Raw genomic sequence first — 23,675 nt, 5'->3', positions numbered from 1 at the left:
GGTCCTTGGTCCTTATCTTCATTACCTACCTACCTACCACCCACTACATCTATCTATCTACACAGCAACTCCCATCCCACCATGTCGTCCTCCTCATCCACCGCCATCGCGATACCAAAGCGCAAGGGCAAGGGCCCTGCGTCTTCTTCCCACCACCACCACCACCACCACCACCACTCCTCCTCCTCGTCATCCTCGTTCGCGGCGTCCACGCCTTCGACGCCGAATCATTACAACTACAACTACAACTTCACGCCGTCTTCGAACTGCTTCTCGTATGATAGTGCGGGCGGTAGTGGTAGTTATGGCTCCACGCCTTCCTCGTCGTCTGGTAGCCCTCAGAGCGGTTCCCTAAGCGGCGCACGCAGGCAGAGTCTGATGAGCGAGACGTTTTCGCGGCAGGAACATACTGTTATTAATGTGGGAGAAGAGGAGGGGGAGGGGCTTAGGCTGATTACTTGTGTTAAGGCTAGTCAGGGTTTTGATTGGAATATGGGTATGTTGTTTCCCCTTCTCTTCTCTTTTCTTTCTTAGCGGTGGAAGCTTTGGTTGCGAGGCTGGATGACGTGGAACTGGGCTAATCACGGTGTGTGCGATAGAGATGTTCCTTCCTTCCTACGTCGATTACCACTTCGATGATCTCGAGCGCCGTCAGGATCCAGTGGAGGACATTATTGTTACGGATGAGGAGGTTAGGAATATGTTCCCGTCATAGGGGATTGGCTGGGTGGTGCGGAGTACATGTGGAGAGATGCGTGGGCATGATACAAGCGCTGGTACTCGGATGAAATGGGCTACTACACGATTTGTAAAGAGCTCTGCAATTATAAGGAACCTCTTGTACAGTTACAAAAAGGCTCCTTACAATTGCGGAGTTCTTGACAAATCGTGTAGTATCCCAATTATCCTAAGAACTGGCGCCTGACATGGATGTGCATATGCTTTGGCATTTTATGGATTACGCGGTATTGAAGCCATGTTTATATGGGTTGGGAGAGACGTTTGGTATGGAATCACAGGCGTTTGGTTTGAGGGTTGTATATCATGAGACTGGATTGGATGGGTTATGGCGTTGCGGGATGCGTTCATTCGCTCCTTGAAGGGTCTAGGAATCATCTATAAGGATGTATCTCAAATCAAACAAATCACATTTAATGATACATTATCCTGTTTCCAACAGTAGGTATCGACTGCGTTGTTCGAGTGCAGCTTCGAGGGACGCAGCGGCCCCACACCTCGGCCCCGATAAGGCGGGCTGATAAGGCGAAGACGCGCGCGGTCCACGTTCCGCGTTCGCAAACAAGAACCATAACAAAGTCGACCACCACAACGACGACCCGCATTCCACGACACGAGACGCTGCCACCACCGAGAAAGCCCCAACACAATCTCCGCGCAAACCGTCCATCCAACTTAAAAAGCGCACTCACCCCACAAACCCCACCACAGCGCACCCGCGCAACAACAATCCTCACCCATTACCACGCCTGCCATACCACCCAAAAATGGACACCTCCCACCGCAAAATCGAACTCCAATCCCCTTCCGACCTCACCTTCCTCACATCCCAAATCCGCACCGCCGCGCGCCAGAAACTCGACTTGCACCTCCCGCCCGTGCCCTCCAGCGCTACAAACGGCGATGCGCCAGACGAGTTACGTCGCTCGGTCGAGGACCTCGTTGAGATATTTGTGGCGAAAGTACTGCAGGGGATAAGGCATAACGTTAGTATCAATGGGATTGATGTTGTGGAGAGTGGGGATGGAGAGGGGATGGATGGGGTTGTTAATGGACATGGAGGAGGAGGTGGAGGGAAAGGGGAAGGGGAAGGGGAGTCCATGGTCGAAACAGTGGAATACGAACCTTTCGACGATAAATTGCGGAGTCAACTATCTGCTACAGTGGCTAAACGCGATGCGCTCATTGCGAAAATAAGTCAGCAACGAAGGACAACGCCGAAGGTTGCGGCGGAGACGTGGATCAAGGGGTTTGAAGAGGAGGAGAGGGTGTGGGCGGCGCTGCAGGAGAGTATGGAGAAGGACGCTGCTTCTGCTGCTGCTGAGAATGGGGATGGGGATGTGGCTGGGGTGGAGGCGCTGCAGAGACAAGAGGAGGTAGAGAGGAATTGGGAGAGAGCGGTCACGGGGTTGCAGAGGTTGAATAAGGGGTTGCCGGAGACGAGGGCAAGGTTGGAGAGGGCGGGGGATGTGGTTGGGTATTTGGGGGGTAGGAATGGGAAGTAGTGAGCTGTGGGCTGGGAGGGCTGTGTGGCCTAGACATGTTTCTTTTCTGGAGTATATGGGTTGGTTGGGTCTTCGGGAGGTTATGGGATACCCATGTGCATTGCTATTGCAGAGATCGCTTCGGCAGGGTATCAGATTGCTTCCTGCTTATGTGGATACAACATAAAGTATAAGAATTGGTCTGAAAGGAATTCGTAGCAGGCAGTTATCTTGTACATGCGCTTACATCTCTTTACTAAATAGAACTAAGACTGAGTAAACATCGATTCCATCTCTACAATTCCTTAACCAGCCGAACCAAAGCTCCATCCTACACATTACACAGTACCACAACACCCCCCTAAAACCTACTAACATCCCTCCCAAAAACCCAATTAACAACCCAATAAACCGGCACAAGAACCTTATTCCGCCAACTCACCGTCCGCGTCAAATACGCCCCCCGCCAAATAATCCACGCCACATACCCCTGGAGCCTGCCACCCCATTTGCCGCCGCCTTGGAACAACGCGTTCCAGTTACCTATGTAGGCCAAAGTGCCCAGGTCGCGGTATGTGAAACCCTTTGATGTAGGAGATGGTGGAGTGGATAAGGAACCGTTGTTGAGCCGTTTTGCCAACCAAAAGGCTTTTTGGGACGCGACTTGGGCGGTGGCTGGGTAGGTTGTTGATTCGATTATTCCGCAGTCGCCGAGGGCGAAGACGGAGGGGTGGACTGCTTCCTGCACTACCTCTCCTGATTGTTCTCCTGACTTTCCTGAGGAGGTAGAGGGGATGAGTTTGACGCGGAGGTGGTCGTCGGTTATGATGGACCCGGATTTAGAGTCTTTCTTCACTATCCATTTTACGTCTTTGGCTGGGGTGGTGGATTGGGGAGATGAGGTGGAAGAGGGGGAGGAGGAGCTTGGTGGGAGGTAGAGATCTGTGGGTGCTTCGCGGACGGAGGAGAGGGCGTGGTCGACGAAGGGGTTTTGCATTAGTCCTGTGCCTGGGGGTGGGGTTAGTGGGGTTATCTCATACTTCTGGGTGGAGAGTGGTGATATGAGAAGGAAACAGAAGAGAGACTTACTCCACACACACATGCCCACACCAATCTCGCCCTCCTCCTTCACCTTGAGCGTATACAAATGGTAATCATCCACATCATCCGAAAAGCTCCTTTCCGCCGGCGCCCCCGGCCTCAACTCTTCCACATGATGACTCGTCTTGATATCAATGCCCTTACGCTTAAACTTCTGCATCGCATACCCCGCGAGCTTTTGATCAAACATCGGAAGCACCTTCTCCGCGACATCGTAAACAGTGATCTTGTGGTACTGAACGAGTTCCGGGTACAGCTTCTTCATATCCTCGTTGATCAGATCGTGTAGTTCCGCGCTGAATTCGATGCCAGTGGGTCCGCCGCCTACGACGGCGAAATTGAGGAGCTGCTTCTTCATCTCGATGGAGGTGGTGGGTAGAGCAGCGCCTTCGAAGCAGGCTAGGATGCGGTTCCGGATCCTGCGCGCGTCGCCTACGTCTTTGAGGAAGAAGGCATGTTCTTTCACACCCGGCGTGCCGAATGTCTGACTATAACATCCCACCGTCACAATCAACTTGTCGTACTCGACATCAAACAGCTTCCCTACTTTCGCTTCCTTCTTCTTCTCCGCCTCCCTCTCTTCCGCCGTCTCCCCAGCATGTCGATCCGTGGTTAATGCAACACCTTGCTTCGGATCGTCAACCGCCTCTTCAATCGTAATCGTCCTGTTCTTGAAATCGACATCGTCGGCCCATCCCTGGAAGAAATCTACTTTAGTTCGTCGGCTGCGCACGGGTTCGAGCGCGGTCCGGAATTCCAAGGTGCCGACTGCGGTCGAGGCAAGGAGAGGCGTGAAAGCAAAGTAGGATCGTGGCGATACGACGAGGGTTTGGAATTTTGAGGAGTCGAGACTGCGGGCGACTGTGAAGCCCGCCCAGCCGGATCCTAGGATGACTACGCGCTCGCGGTCTGTGATGGGGTTGTTAGTATTTGGGCTCTTGTACGAGAGGTACGCTGAGCAAGGAGAACAACGTACTGTCTCTCCTCTTATCCAATTGCTCAATCGTGATCATCCTCTTTTGTTCCAAGCTTTTTCCATGCTTTGCGCTTATCAAAGCTCCTGTCCGACATAGCGATGCCGTGCGCGACCTCGACGCAGGTGAAGACACCAATTCCCTAACACCACCCGGCAATAGCGACATACGAGCCGGAGACAGCATCTTTCAGTCTTGACTACCAAAGTGCCAATCGCAATTTTTGAATATTGAACCAAAACAGTGTTTATCAAAACCAAAGTTTTACTTATCGACACCCACCCACTCGCCGGGTGCTTGCGGGTCGACCAACGGAAGTCGGCGTTGACGCCATGACGCATGGCTTTTGCAAGCTTGACGCGCCGAGTGTTGCCGAGGAAGGCTTCCACATGTGATTGTAGACTAGAGGCTTAGAAGCGCGAAGCTTAAACAACTTGTTCAATTATAGAATGCGACAATGTGGAAGGTGGTGTAGTAAAGCTGAGTGGTTGAGTGCAGGGTTGATGGGTGTGGTCAGCACCGGCGAAAAGGGCCGTGAGATCGCGTTAGTTCTGTGATGCGACCGACCAGCACAGCTATCCCAGACAACAGTCTGGGTCAAAGGCACTCAAGTTTCTCATTCTGTAGTGTCATATTTGGAGTACTGGCAGGAAGGTACTAATGTTTGTTCTGATCGTTAGTGCCACGCCGAATGTGGGCTAGGGCGCGGCGCTCTGAGGAAAGCACTTCCCGACCCCATTCGTGACGAGCAGCACCACAACAATTCCGCAACAGATCTTCAGCTACAAGTACATTTTCATCATATCTAGATTCTACTAGTCTACGCGAGCTAGTGCTGCGCAATGCTTCCATTAGCGACAGGGTTTCTGCGCATCTATTGACCGAGAAGAGTGTACGTAGGTACCATCAACAACACAAGCTGGATCGCGACACAGCCACTTTGAGCAGTCGACTAGCCTGTAGCTCAGCAATAATGCTTCAAGGAATAAGTTTCGCGCATATTCCAGCCCAGAAAAAGCTTCGACAATGGACGAGATGGCGACACTGCATGTCACATTCGAGGAGGCTGAGTGTTGTGGCGCATCTCGCTTGGATCTGTTCAACGACGAATGGATGCAGGGTTGCTGCAGGAGCTGACCTGCACGATTGGGGGCGGTGCCTACTACCCCTCTCAACTTCGTCTCACATAGACGCTGGCCTGCCTCGCCACTCGTCCTGTTACTACCGCGAAACTATGACGACTTCCATTGTCGCTCGCAGATGAGATACGCAGTTCAACTTTACTGGAACAACTCCTTATGCGTTTCGCGACGCTGGCCTATACGGGGCGCCGTGCACATAGCGACTTCCCACTGGACGGACTCGCCAAATGGCACAGCAAGGCTTCGAGGAGGACCTCTTACGGAGATGGTTTCCTGACAGCGCTGAAAATGCTTCGACACTCTTTACCGAGAACGATATTCGCGGTATCGCAGACGTCTTGACACGCTGTGCGCGCGAACGTTGGAGCCGTGTCCCGAGACTGTACAGCATTCTGAGAAAGATTGGTCAACTAGATGCAATAGACGCGTTTATTGACAGCGAAATTACAGACGTCTACTTCCCGTTCAACAAGAATACCCTGCCAGAGGCGCTACGCGATCATTCGGCACGGCTCCAATTCCTCGAACTACAACACCTGGTCTACAACACCGAAGCTCTTAACCTCGAGCGACACGCACGCCATGGACACTTCGGCGATTCAAAAGAGATACCGCTCAAGAAGGTTGGAGAGCTAGGCAAGGGTGGATTTGGATACGTCGATCGGGTCGTCAGCACCATAAGTCATCAAGAGTATGCTAGGAAGCTGATACTGAGAGGAAGAACGTTCAAGAAAGACAAGCAGGTTTTGAAGGACTTTACGAAAGAGCTTTCCAACCTAAAACGGCTGTCTCACAGACATCTTGTCGAACTGGTCGGCAGTTATACGGACAAGAAGTTTGTGGCTATTGTCATGCTTCCTGTAGCAGACACTAATCTACAGACTTTCATGGAGAGACCGGACTTAGACGAGAGATCACGGTCCTTCCTAAGACCCTTCTTTGGCTGCTTGACTTCCGCACTGTCTTATCTTCACGACCATCAGATCCGTCACAAAGACATCAAACCCTCAAATGTCCTCATCAAAAACGATCAGGTTTACTTCACAGATTTTGGCACTTCACTCGACTGGTCGGGACGCGACAATAGTACCACAGTAACAGCTGCGCCTGCAACTCCCCGCTACTGTGCACCTGAAGTCATGGCCTATCTCGAACGTAACTCCGCGGCCGATATATGGTCCTTTGGGTGTGTCTTCTTGGAGATGTGGACTGTTCTGAGATGTCGCACAATCAAAGACTTGAGGGCCCACATGGGTGAACAGGGCACGGGTATGGAAGCATATCATTCCAACCCCGAAGCTATCTCGAGCTGGATTACACTCCTTCAACGACTACCTGGACCATCTAGCGATCTCATCCCTGCTGACTGGATCGTGAATATGTTGCACCAGAAGCCTCAAGCACGCTGGAACATCCATACTCTTGACAACTACATTACCGAGGCGAGCGTCGAATCTTCCATACAGCATACATTCAAAGGGATATGCTGCCTCGATCTAGAAGACGAGACATCAGAAGATAGTCAGTCGTCAATTGAAGATTCTGAGAGTCAACTCACGCCCGAAGATTGTTCACAAGACGTCTCTAGCTTCAGAAACATTGAGGGAGCGCCTCAGGAACAGAATTACCGTCGTTCGGTCTTGGGCAATACTTCCGTCACTCCTTTCATATCAAATGATTTAGACAGAAATATTGGACTTCATCATTCAAATCTTCTCCAACACAACACGGAAAGCTCACCGTCTGCGAGCGAGAATACGGAATCTAGAGTACAGAGGCCGGCTCAAATGCAGGTCAATGCAACGGGGAAATTTCCTGACGACGCAAACACTGAAGGCATGGAGCCCAATCAGGTTGTGTCTTCGGACATGAATAACCAAAGCTGCTTTGGGGAAGAGAGAGCGCCTGAAGTACCAGAAAATACTCCATCGAGTAGTGACGAGAGTCATACGAGTGCTCCGCCACATCGAGGCCCTGCTCCGAACCCCCCTTCGGCAGAAGCTCATCAACCCGAAGCTACTCAAACAATGCACAACCAGATCTTGTGTTTACGTAATCCGATTGATGATATTGACTCAATTCCACGCTCGCCGTCTCCGGTTCGACGTTTGGTGGGAAACAACATCAAACACCCTGAGGTGATCTTTCCGCAAACTGAATTGGAAATGAAGGCCACGACAAACTTTGATGGCCACGCTCGTGGTTGCTCTGACTGCTACAACCCACTCGGCATCTACTTAGGCAATCGCCAACTCTGCGAGGTTGGGTACCTGCTTGCACACGATGTTCTGCATCACATATGCAGATTTGTTGGAAAGAGCTTCAGAACCAACAAACGTCAATTCATACCTAACGCGATCGTGCCAATGTTCAAAGTGGAACAATGTCCGAGCCTTGAAATCGCATCGGAGTATATTCAAGTCAGGAGTCTGTTAAAGGCTGTCGAACGTAGCATGCTCAATCGGTCGCGCACAGTTCTCAGAGATGGCTTGTTCTATTCGGAAGGATCACCGAGTCGATTAGGCTACGTTTGGGCAGCATTACACATGTGCGTCATCTGCAGAAGACCTTTGGGTAGACGCAACAAGGAACCTGTCTCGATCAATGCGCTTTCTTGTACTCATCAGGTTCACAAAGGCTGCAAAATGGGCCTTGAAGGACTAGACTGTCCCAATAAACAGTACTGCTCTATATGTCCGGGATCCACCCCCGTCATACAGAAACCTCAGAGAATACTTAGCAGTGTGCTATCGTCGATTGATACCCCCAGTGGTAACAGTTCGAAGCAGAAAGACGTTGGAGATGGTGCATCCCAAGGTGATGTTGGAACCAGTTCAGCCAGGAATGACAAGCCTAAGACAAGGGTCAGCAAGGGCAAGCGACTGACCCCTACACAACCAGCGCGTGGGCTCGATAACCGTCAAAGTCCAGCATTGGATCGATCGGGAAGTTACTACTTCGCTCCACAACCGTGGTCTCCCTACCATCCCATGTATGAGTCCGCCCAGTACCAAAGCGTGCCTCTCGAAGCAGAAGGTCATCACTTTCCGCCCCCTCGAAACCCATTCGCACCAAATCTGGACTTTGGAATGCGACGTACCGAACCGGAATACGTGCCCATATACGATATACCCGTACCAAGTCGTGCACGCAGATCCCCGGGATACGTTCCCATATATGATCAAGATACATCGAGACCGCGCCGAGCCACAGTCCAAACGACGCGCGCACAAAGATATCCTAGGAACGTATCGCCAATAGGCCGTCCACCTAGTGTGGTCAGACCTTCGCGTTATTCATCACCTGTCGGGCAGAGGCGGCTACCGTTACCGCGAGTAGACCAGGCTAGAGATAAGTCTGTAGACAGCTGGGAAGTCGGTAGTTCTTCAGACAGCTGGGAGCTCAGTAGTCCGAGTGTGGATGAGTACACGGACGACGATTCGGATCGCGTCGACGTTCGGAGATCACATAATCCACCACAACCCAATCAAATCATCGACGTGGCAGCAATGAGCACGGCCGCTACATACGGATATGAGCCGCCAGGCACAAGGATTAGCGCTCATCGCGATCGGGGAGCGAAGCGTTCAATCGCACTTCACAGTTATTACACCGAACCCAGCGGAGGTGAACCAGGAAAGCTAATTAGGATGGTATCTTTCCCGCGTGGATCAACAAAAGATCCAGGTGAACCGGCCGCAAACTACATGCCCCCTCCTGAAGAGCCAAAGCTAGAGTATTGGCAAGAAGAAAATTATGAGTCGGATCAAGCAATCGCTGGGGGATCGGAACCGGAATCAAAACTGGCCCCAGGGAAAGCTCGCTTTTCTTCTGATGATGTATCAGATCAAGGCCATGTACAGTTCGGTGGGCCAAAGAAGAGCAGTCGCGATGAGAAAACCAGGCGAAGGCCAAAAGAAAAGACTAAGCGTGCAAAGCAAACTTCAGGTCGGAGCCTAGGTCTAGGTGCGATGTTCGGACGATCAGACAAGAGCCAGCGGCCAAAAGCTACAGGCCTAGGTGCGATGTTCGGATGAGAGCCAATGTGTATTAGTGCGCCTATCATTCTTAGTATATTAGCATCTGTTTATATGAAAATCAGTACTGATGGACGTGTATTTGCATCATCAATTCAACAGCGGTGTACTTGCTATGTGAACTTGCGTCATTGACCGTCTACCGATACCATCTATATCTACCCCTCCCAAACCCCTCTAAAACTCCATCCATCACACAAACTCACAAAAGCGTATCGCCAAGCGCACACCTCACAATCGACACACCAGCGCGAACCGTATCACCAGCCCCCTCAGCATCAAGGCTGGGGTTAACCTCCACAAGATCCAGCGCAATAAGCTGACCAGTCTCAGCAACGCACTCAGCGATGAAGTCACCCTCGCGCAGCGTTAAACCACCACGGACAGGCGTACCCGTACTAGGCGCCCACTGGGGATCCAAAGCGTCGACGTCGAAGGAGAGATGGATGGGCGTGTCGCTTCCGATCCAACCCAATGCCATGTCCATGACTTTGCCGATACCATGCCTATCGTCCTGTTAGCAACCCAGATGCCAATCTCTAGGAAAGGATATATAACATACCTGTCAATCTCATGCATACTATACGCCTTAATGTTGTGCTTCTTCAAAATCGCCTTCTCCCCCTTATCAATATCCCTCAACCCGATATACACCAACTTCTTCGGACTAATCCGATGCTCCTCCTTCAACCACCCAAAAACATCCTCCGTCAACTCCTCCTTCTTGTCCACAAGATCCGCCAAAAAGGCAACCGGCATACCATGAATATTCCCGCTTTCGCTCGACTCAGGCGTATTAATATCCGCATGCGCATCCACCCAAATCACCGCAATCTCCTTGCCCAGCCTCTCCCTCACCGCCTTCGCAGTCCCGGAAACGGTGCCGATGGCGATGGAGTGGTCGCCGCCGAGGGTTAGCACGAGTTTACCGGTTTTGGCGTGGGCGTAGACTTGGTCGCTGACTTGCTTTGTTACGGCCGACACGAATCTGGGTTGTTTCATTTTGCGGACTTCGGGGTCGGAGGCGGGGCGCAGCGAGGAGTAGTTGTGGACTTGGTTGTCGTAGGTGACGTTGAAGTCGAGGTCTTGTTCTAGTTGCTTGATGAGGCCGTTTTCGATGAGTGCCATGGGGGCGGCGTCGACGCCGGCTTTGGGCTGGGATAAGATTGTCAATCTGTGAATTTTTTGGGGAGAGAATGGGTGGTGGTGGTGGTGCGTGGTGCGTGGGCTTACCTGGCCGCCGCTGAAGCCGACTGCGACGATGCCTAGGTCATGCTTGTTCGGCAGGAACTTGGGCTGTAGTGTGGGTGCGGAAGTCATTTTGCTGGGGGTGAGGTTAGTCATGTGATTTGTTGTGTGGAGTGGGCAGAGCTGTGGGAAAGATGGGATTGTACGTGGGTTGGTCGTTGCAGAAGTGCGACTTCTAGATAGCAAACCACCACGCCGCAAACCACGTCATCAAAAGCAATTGCAGTCGTCTCTTACCTTTTGCTGTGAATTTGTATACCAATAATAAATGTCCCTCAATCTATCATGCAAAAAAAGTGCTAATACCGCAATGCGTACAACAAACACTCTATCTCAACTCAACTCTGTCAAGAAGTCGAAGAAATGCGAAATATGCAGAAACCATCCCAAAAACCGAGGGCGGGCAGCCTTTTATGCATTTTATCTGCGCCGGATACGCTTACAATCTCTTACCTAATTCCGTGTTGCTGAATTTTCCCTCCATCGTGTGCACCTGTACTTAGAGGAAGCGTCTGATGAGGCTCTCGTCAAATTTATCACTTAGGGGAAGTAGTCTTTATCTTAGGACCGGTACCGTAAGAATGCCCCCACTACCGGCCCCGGTTGCGCGCCAGCACGCTTTAGGGAGGTGCGTATGGCTTGGGATGGGTGGTGTCAACGTGGCTTTTGCGCATGCTGTGGAACAGAGGAGATGTGTATCTATCTGTGAGGACTGCTGTGTAGAGGCTCGCCTTTGCTGGTAGCATGGCTCGGAGGTGCACTGGAAAAGCGATTGGTTGGGCGGGAAGGGGTCTAATCCCGGCGTGGAATGGGCGGCTGCGATCGGCTTTACCGGTTCAGCCGCATGCTGAGGTCCGCACGCGAAGCCAGCTGACCTTTCTAACCCACCGTTCATCGCAGTCACATGCACTCTACCGTGTTCCACGCCAACGCCGCTAATGTCCGGTCCCGCAATCCGTTTCGTGGCTTCAAAGTCCGCGAAGAGCTGCTCAGGAACTGTTCAATTGCTGTGTCATGTCAAGCCTGGGGTTAGTGCGCAACGCGAAGGCATCGCAGCGGTCTCTGATGAGCGCATTGAGATATGCGTTGCCGCTCAGCCGAAAGACGGAGAGGCGAATAGGGCGGTGAGGGAAGTCATTGCTGGTGCGCTGAGAGTTGCAAAGTCGGATGTTGAAGTTGTTAAAGGCATGAAGAGTAGGGATAAGACGGTAGTTGTGCAGACAGGCCTGAAAGGCACAGCTGAGGAGCAAGTCAATCGCATCAGAGCAGTCTTGGAAGGCAGAGAATGAAGTTTCAAAATCGTGTCAAGGCATTACTATTATATTACTTTTGTGCCCGGGTCATTAAGGAGCGTCATATGTACAGCATGGACATCTCCATCTACCACTTCATGTTCATTATCCAATAGACATTAAAGATCCCCACTATCACCATTTCCAGGTGCTAGAGCGGGATCTAGTATTGCCAGGCACCAGCATCTTCGGTCGCAACTAGAGAATCGTTAGCACATATCCAAAATGTTGAGAGAAGCAGAAAACTTACCAGCAAGAGCGGTGAAGCCAAGGCAGTCATCGCCGAATTCACCGTCCTCAACGGCACCAAAGACCTGGTATCCCTCGCCCTCGCCAGCCGGGCAGGCAACGAAGCCAGTCTCGTAGTCGAGGTATCCGTAGACGTTGCCGTCAGCGGGCGCGGTGCGGCTGAAGCCAGTGACGTCTGAGCCCTCGGGCTTGGAGACAGAGTGGGCAGTGGTGTACTGCAGAGCACCGCCGGGCGCAACGTAGACCTCCTGGCCACCGGGGACGACAACACCGAGGGAGAGAGTTCCCTGGCCGCCGGCCAGAACGGTGGTGTTACCGGGAGGGCAGGCGCCGGCGGGAAGGTTGGATGGGCAGTAGGACGAGGGAGGGCCGCCGCCGAGGTAGAACTTTCCGCCGCGTGCGGTCAGGGACTGGAGGTGGATGGGCGAGGCGCTGCGGGACGAGATGACGCCGAAGTAGCCGGTGGGCGCGGCGTCGGCGGGAGCGGTCGACGACGAGGCAGGTGCGCTGCCGGTGACGGTCGCGGTGTGCGAGGGCTTGGGGCAGTCGGAGGAGATGGCAGTCGCCATGGCGCTGGCGATGAGCGTGGTGATAGCGACGGTGTACTTCATCTTGGCGAGTTTGTGTGTTGAGGTGTGGAAGAACTTCGAAAGCGAGTGTTGTAAAGGGAGTTATAAACTAGTCTTTGCTGTGAATTGCTTTTGAAAGTTTGCTGAGGATGATGACCCTTTGTGCAGCGCCGTTCGCGGAACCCTTTATACTAATGGCCAACAGACGGACGGTGCAGGGTATGAGGGGTTTGTTCTGTTCTACCGTCTTCCAACCTACAAAACGCGACTAAACAAAGTAACATTGACCCTCCCACCTATTTCCCCACCGTCATGTCCTCGTATCCATGCAGATGCAGCGCTGCACTGTCCCTGCAGGCTTGAACCATGCCCGTAGCAGCAATGTCCCGGCCGTTTAAGCTCACCCTAAGCATGCTTCAGGCACTGATCAGCCCGTCAATATCGCTGGAAACATGACGAAAACGGGTGAGCTAGCCTGCGCGTTGCATCCTCGCATTGAAGCTTCCGACACGCAGACGTCATATCCAGTCCCTGACGTACCGTACCGTATACGCCTTCTTGTCGACAAGCTGATCACCTCGTGTTTCAATGTCACCAGACTGACGTTGGGCAGTTGGCTGGTTGTGTGACCTAATACGGCGGTCCCGGTCGCATCGGGCGAGAGTTTTCCCACTACACGATAACGGCATCATACGGCGGTATGCGAAAGTGCCGGTGGATGCGGTGGCATTGAATCTTTCCGCATCCCGCATCTCGGTATCGCTAGCCGTCGCTATTTGGATTTCGAACACCAACCTTCCAAAACCACCTCGATAGCTCCTCTCCACCTCACATTCCCATTACACACCAAATTCCCACATCGGAGGTTATCCGTATGGCGCCATCTCCCCAGCCTCCGTGCCACGAGGACATGTTACCACGGTACCTGTCTCGTTGATGTCGTACGAGGTACACGGTCGAGAGGAAAAAACGAGGCTGGCAGAAGGACACGATCCCCGCTGGTGCCACACCCGCTACCTTAGTGCTCCTACCCACCCATCGCCACATCCGGAAATAGAAACCCACCAAACCTCGTATTTGCAACCAACGCTACCCGTGAAAGTAGCAGGCGACGTAGCAGATACGAACCGGTTATATGGAGATCGTGAGAGGAAGGGGAACAGCGCGGAAGGTGGTAAGCGGGCGGAAGGCGTCGGCACCTTTTTGTTGCGATAAGACAAAATCATCTCATGAAGTTTTTCTGCTTACGCCGGAGAATTGTCCGTCGAAAGTTCTATTCTTAACGACGAAGCGCGGTAGCGGAGATGTCTGTTTCTCCGACAGCAGACTGCACATGTTCCTCATGGCAAGCACGCGAGTACCGTTCTGTCAAGTTCATGTTCGCGCATGAAAGACCGGGCCGTCCCCTGTCGCATACTATGGAGATACTGCTGCTTTCGGCCGATGGGAAAAACAAACCACGGTACGCGAATATCTAGCCATGTACCTCATGCGATAGTCGCATACACGCATGCGTTCGATAAATTCGATAATCGCGATGCCTCTAAACTTGTTAAATGTGGAGGATTCATGCATGGACTATTTAATTCCGCTTTTGGAGAGGGTGGAGAGGGTAGAGCGGTGTAAACGGCCGTGGATGTGGGGAATTGAGAAAGATCGTGAGGGTGCTGGATGTTTCTTTGCGAAATACCGAGGTTTGGAGGTGATAGACACTCAAGCGCTCCAGGGCTGTTGCGATCACTTTGCTCAACAAGACACAACTTCGCAACGAGTGCAAGAGTTTGGATGACACCAAATCGACAGTGATAACAGTACTTCGTCTCAGATGTATTCAAACCATGGGTTTCTCACACCCATACAAACAGCTACTGCGATCGCCCCGCCCACCAAGGTACAGTTCCATAGCCAGCACGACCAAACCACTTCACCGTCTATTCTTTTGTAAAGACGACCACATCAAAGCCGACCCATCTAGCGACCTCGTCCTCGACCATGGAAGCTAGTGTTTAAGCAAGTACAAGCATCCTCTGGTGGTCCAAGTCCGGTATAGCCTTCTACTAGTATGAGCGAGGATCGTAGAAACAGACCTGACCAGGTGTTCAAAACTAGATCCAAGGTACATGACCACAGCTGCTGCGATCTAATTATCACAGCGAGAACACAAAGCCTGTGAAGATGACGAGGATAACTGCTATGCGCGCAATCGTAATGGCTAGAGGACTTCCACCTCCTGCCCTCCGCCTGCCAAGCCCAATGGCACCAGAGAAGGTCAGACAAGAATGTACTAAACCCGCTTGCTCCCCCTCGCGATATACGCGTACGTTTACGTGTATGTATACGAAACAATACAGCTGAAGTAGTAAGCACATCCAAATATCTAGGTACACTAGCAGCGGCGGACTACAAAATCCAGGTAAGCCTTCCATCTTCTCCAGTACCAATACAACATACCAAAGCTAGCATCCTATCTACCAGAATACAAGTCCAACGAGTAGAGTAGTACAAGCATGTACGCGGCAGTTCAAGCCAAAGCCGCTGACGTGTTCTCCATTGCGACGCTTCCTCCCCGTGGTATCAAATCAAACATCTCCCCTACGCTATCCCATACGCTGATCCCAAAAGCCACTACAAACATTACCGCCGAGTTCGCAGCTAAAAAAACGCGCGCGAGTCGACTCAGCTTACGCAACACTCGGCTCCCATCGCAAGCTTCAGACGGAAGCATGGCCTTTGCCAATAACGCGTCTTACCTCTCGTACATCGCCTTCGTACATCCCACCTAGCCTGCCACCCTGCGTACTCAAATGTTGAGGTCAGCACGAGCTGGAATACACGCGGTAGTAGTAGTAGTACATAGGGAGTACTACTACTACCACTACTGTACTACTACTACCACTGCGTCTATTCCAGCCCGTTTGGTAGTACATCCCCCATCCACAAACCCTACATCCACAAACACAACTTCCCACTCGCCGTCCCCGCAGCCACCCAATCCAACGTCGGATGAAACTTGGCCACCGCCGGCACAGCCGTAATGCCCTCGCCCCCTAGCTGCGCCAACTGCTGGCCTTTTGCTGTGTAGATATCGACGAAGCGGTTCATGTTGCCGATGCAGAAGCGTTGGACGTTGTCTTGGGGGTGTTGCTGCCATTGTGCTCGGAGACTGTTTTATCGTTAGTGAGAAGTAAGGTAGCGTGAGAGGTAGGGAGGTAAGTAGGTAGGTAGGGAATGAGGAATAGAGAAAACTAACATAGTAACCCATCTCCCCGTCTGATTATTATGCGGCACCACAGCCGTCGGCTCCATCTCCTCCTCCTCCAACACCTTACCCAAATCCCACTCCGCACAATTCCCAAAATCATGTATCTTAATCGTATCATCATAACTCGCCGTCGCTACCTGCCCCGCACTATTCCACGCCGCATGCGACACGCTCAATTTACTCGTATGCTCGCCCACCAGCGCCGGACTCCTATCCTCTCCTTTCCCACTTATCTTCCTCAAATCCCAGATCTTGAGTGTGCGGTCGAGGGAGGCGGTGGCGACGAGATGGGGGTGTAAGGGGTGTAAAGTAAAGCCTCCGATTTTCTTGTCTGAGAGCTGGAAGATTTGTAGGCCGGCGGCTTTTTCGCTGGGGGTGCGCATGTCGTAGATGCCGAATTGGCCGTCGAGAGTGGAGAAGTAGAGCGTGTTTGGGTCGTCTTTGCTGATTTCTAGACCGGATAGGGGAGCTTCTTCATCCTTGTCACTCGGGGCGTAGACTTCGACTGCGACGCCTTTGGCGAGATCGAGCTTGCGCACGCTCGAGTCGTAGGATGCCGTGTATAGCGCGTTTGCATCGTGGGGGCTGAATTGGAAAGTGTGTATCGTGCGTGTGTGCGGTTTGAGCGTCGTGATGGTCGGTCCTTCCCTGTCCGCGTCTTCGTCGTCTTCGACTTTGACTTCTGCCACTTTCTGCGATGCATCACAGATTCCCAGGTTCCCCAGCTTGTCACCAGCAAACACCAATGGCTTGTCGGTTGTGGGGTGCAGGCCCATGGAGTATATGCGCTCGGGCGTGATCTTGATTTCGTTCGGCTCGAAATCTTCCCAGAGCGTTAGACCGCTCATGCGCTCTCGTAGGGCACGCAATTCCTTGTCCGTGGTCTCCTTCACGTCGTTGTAGTCAAATGTGCGTGCGTACGGATCTGCTGGGCCGACAGAGAGGAAGTTCCCACTCCGATTCCAGTCCTTGCCTGCTACGACTATGTCACTGAAGTTGAAGGCATCACTAACGCGTTGTCGCTTTGCGCGATCAGCTGCTTGTATCGCGACGTATTCATCCTCGGCTTTGCGCTTTGCGACCTCGCTGTCTGCCACAATGCCCTTTAAGCGGGAGGAAGTTCTACGTGGCGCTTCTTCTTCTTGCTTGATCTTCTTAGGCGCGGGCTTCTTGACTTTCGGTCTTGATGGCACAGAGGTCTTCGCCTTGCCTGTGGGACCCAGACCGGCTTCTGCAGCTTCCATCTCAAGGTTGCGCAAGAGTGCCTGCGTCTTTGCAATGTTCTCCTGCCGTTTCCGCTCATACTCGCTAACCTCGATATTTTTGCCGCGCGCCATGTTGGAAAGCAAGTCCAATCCCTAACTGTATACGGAGAGGGGTCTCGAATCGGGGTCGTGGCGGGGACGTGTAGGCTGCGATGCGCGTGGGGTCGTGGTGGGTTGCAGATCGCGTTTCGATTCGTTTAGATGTCGCCGCTGAGATTTGCGGGGTATCCGATGGGTTCCTGAAGATCGGATGGCAATTGTCTGCTGGATGCCAGGGGAATTGTGGACTGCTGGGAGATGCTGGATCTCAGAAGTGTTGCCACTAGCGCAGACGCGTTCGACGCGTCGGTCACGTGGCGACGTGATTGACAAGATCCGGACCTGCGATCGTATGCGGATCTTCAGCCTCCTGCAGGATTTGGAATGGTGTCCAAGGGCCACGTGGTAAGATTATTTCGCCTCCAAGATTGATATGCCGACGTTGAGATCGATTGTCAAGTTCAACGTCGAAATTGATCGACAGCTCTACGACGTCACAGGGTTAGTGTGAGATCTGATCGATGTCGGTCTTGGCAGATTTGCGGAGCAGGCAGCAAATGTCCGCATCGGCTGATCTCTACATCTTCAATTGCATCCACCATGCCACCATCACGACCAGCCAGCTCACTACTCGGGAGTGTCCGAGCAGCCTCAATTCGCCCGGCAGCCGCTTCAAGACAACGATGCCTGTACCATTCGTATGATTACGCGCAGCCGCCGCCATTTCCTCCCGCCGAGTCTGCCATACTCTCCTCCGCATACGCACACGTACCCAGCCATGGGTTTACCATGGATGCACTGAAGCTTGGTGCTCGCGACGCCGGTTATCTTGATGTCTCTACGAATCTGCTTCCGCGGGGTGTCTTCGATTTGATCAATTACCATCTTGTCACGCAGCGCTTGGCGCTACAGAACAATGTTCAATTCCCAGACCAGGGAGAGCAAGGGAAGAAGATGGGCGTTGGCGCAAAAGTCAGGACGTTGACACTGGCGCGGTTGCGGGCGAATGAACCCGTCATACATCGATGGCAGGAGGTAGGACAGTGCATACACAGCAGCAAAGGTCAGCGTGCTGATGGGTGATAGGCACTCGCGATCATGGCCCAGCCTACGTACGTCCCGGCATCTATCGCCGAACTTGCGAGACTTGCAGACGAGATGTGGTTTCTATCGGGAGACCAGAGTGTCGACAGCAGCTGGTACACCAAGCGCGCAACTCTCTCAGCCATCTACTCTTCGACGGAGGTATACATGACACAGGACAAGTCGGCCAACTTTGTAGAGACGGAGCAGTTTCTGGATAACAGATTACAAGACCTGATGAAGGTTGGCGGCTTCATGGGAGGACTGGGCGAGTGGCTCAACCATACGGGCCATTCTGCCGTCAACGTGCTGAGGAGTAAGGGTGCGCGCATCTGAGTTCGTCTGACCATCGGAGGATGTTGACTGTTTCATGGCATGTTAAGCCGAGGCCATGATGTGTTATGTGTTTCTACTTTTTCCGCTACACTAACGAAGACGTCACGGCACATGCGATCGCGATGAGATGTTGAATGTGACATTTCCAGTATGAAACCCTTCAGGTTTTTGAGTGTCCAAACACCATCGTACGATTTAGACGAGCCTAATTCCAGCATCGCCGATGGTGTTGTGCGTCCTAACGAGTTACGAAACAATATTGGTTGCGATTCGGTGATTAGACCGGGGCGACGTCCCGGGGCGCTCTGCCCTGCATGGTTGTAACGAGTAATCTGCGATCCGAGCTCAATCGGTGATCTGAAGTTGAAGTGGCATCACCCCACCGTGAGAGTGAAAAATGTTGGAGCAAGCAGTCATGGTCAGCCGTCGTCCCAGGTCAAAGCCCCTGAGGATCCAGGCGTAATAAGACTCTTTTCGTATGCTTGTCGGAGGGAGTCAGCTGCATGCCTGCCGTGAGATGCATTAACGAGTGTTCCAGCTGGACCCTTTACTGCGATGGCCCTCTCGATTGCGATGCTGGCAGCGACGAGGGCGGCACAGTGGGAGTCAAGTGCGCCAATCATGGCGGCAGGGTGTCTGAGCCGAACAACCAAGGACAGATCAGGGTCCAGGAAATCGATTGCGCTTCCCAGCCGTTGCCAGCACCGTGCAAGAGTGACCTCATCCAGGGAGGGGACACGGGGAGTGTGCGTCAGGAGAGGGCCGGCTAGCATTTGCAATCTCGATGGATGCTGTGGCCGTGTGAGAGTGCGCGTGGCTGGTGAGGCTCTAGCGGCAGCGTGTCAACGGTTCGTGCCGCCACGGTTCTGCTGTGATGGGAAGCCATGGTGTGAAGAGGGTCTGGACCATCTCTCATGCCGTGCAGCACTGGCAGCAACTGTCAGACGCGGATCTAGACGGTGGCAAGTGTAGATATGTGCGGGTGGTTGCATGTTGTTCGCAGTGCGGCAGTGCTGCTAGAAGGTTGTGTTCTCCGGAGAAGCATAGGAGAGGACGGCCATCACAGATATGGAGAGCCATCGAGACGGCAGGGTCAACGGGCGGAACAGAAGGGCGATGGGCTTCCCAGTGGGCGATGGTGGGTTAGAGATCAAGGCCCATCGTCGATTGCCGGTAGTTCTTGCGCTAGGCCCGAACGCCACACTTCCTCTTCGCGGCCAGGTACCCTCGATCTCCAGCTGCAGTCTTGGCAAGTTGGAAATCGAGAGCATCGACATGGTTACCCACATCAAGATCGATGCCCATCATGGCTCACCTGCTCAAACCAGCGCCGAGAGAGCCCACAACTCTCTTCAGCCATCTTTCAATTTGCACGCTGAAACTGCCCTCCCACCATACGACGACGCCGCTACCAGCACCCTACATACCATACGAACCACCGCCGCGGAAGCGTCTGATCTATTCGAGCCTGGGCACAACAGCCTCCCGGTCTACGATATACGCACACCTTGGACATTTGATAGCTAGCGGCCTGCCATTCACCATCATCCACATGGGGAGCATCCTGCCTGTCTAGCCCCCAACTCTCACCCGCCTCTCTCCACCCGCCATGAACGACCGCCCGGGAACCATTCCCATGGCTGCGCGCTCCCACCCACGCCGCCCGCCAGCCCACCGCTCCGTCTCTCTCCGCCACAGCCCACCGCCCAAGCCCCAGCCCTCAAGACGCGAGCCCAGGAAGGTGCCAACCGCAGAGACGTCGCCCACGCTCGCCAGCGACAAGGCCAATCCGCCCTCGAGCGTCTCCCCCCAGCTGCTCTCCAACAAGACCAGCTCCGGCGAGAGCAGCGACGCCGGCCAGTGGTTTGAGAAGACCAACAACACGGCCAGCCAGGGAAAGTCGTCGTTCGTCGACAGTGAGTGCCTCCGACATAGTAGATGAGAGAGTGTGACTGACCATTAAGATGAACCGCCCTTCTTCCTCCGCAACTCGTCTTCGTCCGAGACGCCGCCCGACACCACCCAGGCACAGGTCGCCATGCCCTACCGCCCCCTCGGCCAGATTGGCACAGACGGCAGCAGCACCGAAGACTTCCGCAGCGTCATCGACGATCTGACCGTTGCCAACAAGAAGCTCAAGCAGCGGCTGAGGAAGTACGAGAAGCTCTACGATGCCCACCTGCAGGAAGAGAAGCTGTTCGAGGTGAGGTTCCACGGCCTGCCCGACCACAAGAAGAAGGAACTCGAAGAGACGCTGCGCAAGTTTGCATCAGATCTCGACGAAGGCACCGCCAACGACTACGCCGACATCTCAGCCTACACCCCGGCACTCCAAACCCACAACACCGCCTCCTCCACATCGCGCTTCGCCGAGTCAGGCTACGCTTCCCTATCTGCATCTGGCCCCAACTCATCAGGCCAGTCCAACCAGGACAACGACCGCCGCAAAATGACCAAGTCCGCCTACAGCCGTCAACAGCAAGACATCCAGTCGTACCTCCACGATATCCCCATGGGCCTACTCCCGAACAACAAGACCGCCCCCATGACCGACAAGTCCAAGAAGAAGATGGTCGTGCGCCGTTTGGAGCAGATCTTTGCTGGCAAGCGCTCTACGCCCGGGTCCCACCCACACCCAATGCAGCAACAGGAGGTAGCCCAGTCGGCAGCTACAGCCGACCGTGTCCAACGAGAAGCGACAGGACAAAATCAGAAGCCTGAGGGTCAGCGTGAAGCTCGCATCAGGAACGACCGCGGTCCCAATGTTGGTCAAGAGAGCCATACAGACCAGGACGAAGTCCTACAGGGCTTCCGCCCCAGCCTGCATATCGAGGAACAGGACTTCGCCGGCTCAGGCCTGTCTCCCGATCAACGACCCACACGACCGCTAGACCTGGACCCGTACCGTGCACAAGTGCCTACCGAGAACATGGACTACATCCGCCATCTTGGCTTCACCCCACCAGACATGGACTCTGGAGAAGCACCCCTCGGCCACGGCTGGATTTACCTCAACCTGCTCATCAACATGGCCCAACTACACACTCTCAACGTCACGCCCGAGTTCGTCAAGGACGCCTTGCACGAGTACAGCAACCATCTCGAAATCTCTCGCGATGGTCGCAAAATCCGATGGAAGGGCGGCCTCGACATTACCAAGCACAGTGGTGATAGCTCTTCGGAGCATTGGAGCGGCGCCTCGCCTAATGAATCCGGCTCCCAGTCACCTTTCAAGGGTATGAAGAGTGGCATGAGCGGTGCCAGCAGCAATATGATGGATGAAGCCACGATTGCCAGAAGGCAAGCTTGTGCCCAGCGTGAGAAGGAGCAAAACAAGTTTGCGTACAAACCCATGTTCTTCCACAAGGACGAGTCGGAGAACGAAGACGAGTTTTACGCCTTCGATGCCGAATCCTCAGCCAACTACTCTTACCAACCACAGCCTACGGGCAACTCCTCGGGTTTCAGCAGTTCCATCATGCAGAGCTCCTCATCAAAACCTCGCAGGCGCGATGACGGACCCATGATTTTCTACACCAAGGCCAAGTTCTGCACTGACCTGAGCGGTGATCGTAACGGCGCCTTCCTTACCATGCCCGGCAACTATCAGCCAATCACGAACCAGCCTCTTGGCGCCAAACAGGGCACATCATCCCCGACCAAGAGGACGTCGTTGGACCTGGCCGAGCCCCGAGGTCCTTTGGACACTACGCCGATGGATGTTGACAGCGGGTCACGCACTGTCTCGAGTGGAGATGACCTTGGCTTCTCGCCCGAGGCTTTGAGGAACGATAGCGGCAACACCAGCCCAGAACTAATGGACTTTGAGGCTTCGGGTCTGGGTGGTGTGCAGCCAGAGGACAACTTCTCCATTCACGTACGACGATCACAGGTACCCACCGCGCCATCCCATGTCGCCGCTCGCCGCTGGTCCACCTTGTACCCCAAGGCCATCCAGGATGCACTCAACGACAGGCAGTCGTCTCCTGAAGTCGAGTCTCCTAGATCAAGTCCTCAGCGTGTAATTGAGGAGAGGATTCTTTCTGCGTCACGGAAAAACCTTCCTAGCTCAACTCTCCCTCCGGCCTCTTTCCTTCCGCTGGATTCCTGCTCCTCTGGCGACGTCGACTCGGACTGTGCTTCCGACGCCTCATCCGAGCCCGACAGCGACAGCGACAGCAACTCCGGCGGCCCCACAACCGCCATGCAAATCCTCAATATTGCACCCATCGCCTCCGACGTCTCTGAAGGATCTGAATCGGATTACGAAGACAGTGACGACGGCAGCGTCGACATGCTCGCTACAGCCCGCCAACAGGACCCCAGCGCTGTCCGTGCTAGCGAGCGCGAATACGACGCTGCTCTCGCCGATCGTCTTGCCGAGGAGATTCCCGCTGGAAGTTCGGCTGCAACCGCTGGAGGCGGAAGTGGGTTCAACAGCCCTGCCGGTGGTGTTCGCATTCGCGAGGCTGCGAAGTTGGCTAAGCGTGCTAGCCAGGCCAGCAGTGGAAGCAGCAGGGCTGGTCCACCAGCGAATCTCAAACGTGCCCGCACGAGCGATTCGTTTAATCCTCCTCCTCCGAAGAGTCCCAAGACGCGGAGGATGGGGGAGTGATCTGACTAGCAACTTGACTGTTCTCATCTTTTTCAGTTCCAGTAAATTATAGTGAGCGTTCACGTTTGGAGATCCACGAGGCGTTTTGGATCTTTTCTTTCTTTACGGATGGGCGGCAAGGGATTTTCACATGGATGATTTCGCCATTTTGATACCCCCCTTTTTAGGATATTGTTGGTTGGTTATTTGAGTACAACACATACTGAATGGTAGTACATGTCAATCCATGAAAGTATCAACA

General features: G+C 53.6%; 9 protein-coding genes across 9 annotated transcripts; 5 read left to right on the top strand and 4 right to left on the bottom strand.

Moving 5' to 3' along the window:
• Positions 1-1,505: 1,505 nt before the first annotated feature.
• On the top strand, positions 1,506-2,243 carry J4E86_011649 (uncharacterized protein; the record flags this gene model as incomplete). Its single annotated transcript, XM_051452140.1, has 1 exon — positions 1,506-2,243. One exon carries the CDS (start codon positions 1,506-1,508, stop codon positions 2,241-2,243), a length of 738 nt encoding a protein of 245 aa, XP_051296693.1.
• Positions 2,244-2,583: 340 nt separating this feature from the next.
• J4E86_011648 (uncharacterized protein) lies at positions 2,584-4,336 on the bottom strand (the record flags this gene model as incomplete). Its single annotated transcript, XM_051452139.1, has 3 exons — positions 2,584-3,230; positions 3,312-4,232; positions 4,300-4,336. 3 exons carry the CDS (start codon positions 4,334-4,336, stop codon positions 2,584-2,586), a joined length of 1,605 nt encoding a protein of 534 aa, XP_051296692.1.
• A 1,330-nt stretch (positions 4,337-5,666) lies between these two features.
• Positions 5,667-7,375, top strand: J4E86_011647 (uncharacterized protein; the record flags this gene model as incomplete). The annotated part of the gene is made up of 2 exons (XM_051452138.1): positions 5,667-6,967; positions 7,357-7,375. The coding sequence occupies 2 exons, from the start codon at positions 5,667-5,669 to the stop codon at positions 7,373-7,375; spliced, it is 1,320 nt and encodes a 439-aa protein (XP_051296691.1).
• Positions 7,376-9,678: 2,303 nt separating this feature from the next.
• On the bottom strand, positions 9,679-10,796 carry J4E86_011646 (uncharacterized protein; the record flags this gene model as incomplete). Its single annotated transcript, XM_051452137.1, has 3 exons — positions 9,679-9,982; positions 10,039-10,631; positions 10,710-10,796. The coding sequence occupies 3 exons, from the start codon at positions 10,794-10,796 to the stop codon at positions 9,679-9,681; spliced, it is 984 nt and encodes a 327-aa protein (XP_051296690.1).
• An 866-nt stretch (positions 10,797-11,662) lies between these two features.
• Positions 11,663-12,013, top strand: J4E86_011645 (uncharacterized protein; the record flags this gene model as incomplete). The annotated part of the gene is made up of 1 exon (XM_051452136.1): positions 11,663-12,013. One exon carries the CDS (start codon positions 11,663-11,665, stop codon positions 12,011-12,013), a length of 351 nt encoding a protein of 116 aa, XP_051296689.1.
• A 166-nt stretch (positions 12,014-12,179) lies between these two features.
• J4E86_011644 (uncharacterized protein) lies at positions 12,180-12,876 on the bottom strand (the record flags this gene model as incomplete). The annotated part of the gene is made up of 2 exons (XM_051452135.1): positions 12,180-12,214; positions 12,267-12,876. 2 exons carry the CDS (start codon positions 12,874-12,876, stop codon positions 12,180-12,182), a joined length of 645 nt encoding a protein of 214 aa, XP_051296688.1.
• A 2,901-nt stretch (positions 12,877-15,777) lies between these two features.
• J4E86_011643 (uncharacterized protein) lies at positions 15,778-17,433 on the bottom strand (the record flags this gene model as incomplete). Its single annotated transcript, XM_051452134.1, has 2 exons — positions 15,778-15,997; positions 16,085-17,433. The coding sequence occupies 2 exons, from the start codon at positions 17,431-17,433 to the stop codon at positions 15,778-15,780; spliced, it is 1,569 nt and encodes a 522-aa protein (XP_051296687.1).
• A 567-nt stretch (positions 17,434-18,000) lies between these two features.
• Positions 18,001-18,819, top strand: J4E86_011642 (uncharacterized protein; the record flags this gene model as incomplete). Its single annotated transcript, XM_051452133.1, has 2 exons — positions 18,001-18,435; positions 18,487-18,819. 2 exons carry the CDS (start codon positions 18,001-18,003, stop codon positions 18,817-18,819), a joined length of 768 nt encoding a protein of 255 aa, XP_051296686.1.
• A 1,609-nt stretch (positions 18,820-20,428) lies between these two features.
• Positions 20,429-23,434, top strand: J4E86_011641 (uncharacterized protein; the record flags this gene model as incomplete). The annotated part of the gene is made up of 2 exons (XM_051452132.1): positions 20,429-20,735; positions 20,784-23,434. The coding sequence occupies 2 exons, from the start codon at positions 20,429-20,431 to the stop codon at positions 23,432-23,434; spliced, it is 2,958 nt and encodes a 985-aa protein (XP_051296685.1).
• Positions 23,435-23,675: the final 241 nt, after the last annotated feature.

The sequence above is a fragment of the Alternaria arbusti genome (genome assembly GCF_024043155.1).
Source record: "Alternaria arbusti strain BMP 1465 chromosome Unknown scaffold_39, whole genome shotgun sequence".
In the NCBI taxonomy this organism is placed as follows: Eukaryota; Fungi; Ascomycota; class Dothideomycetes; order Pleosporales; family Pleosporaceae; genus Alternaria; species Alternaria arbusti.
This window is presented reverse-complemented; position numbering and strand designations above follow the sequence as displayed.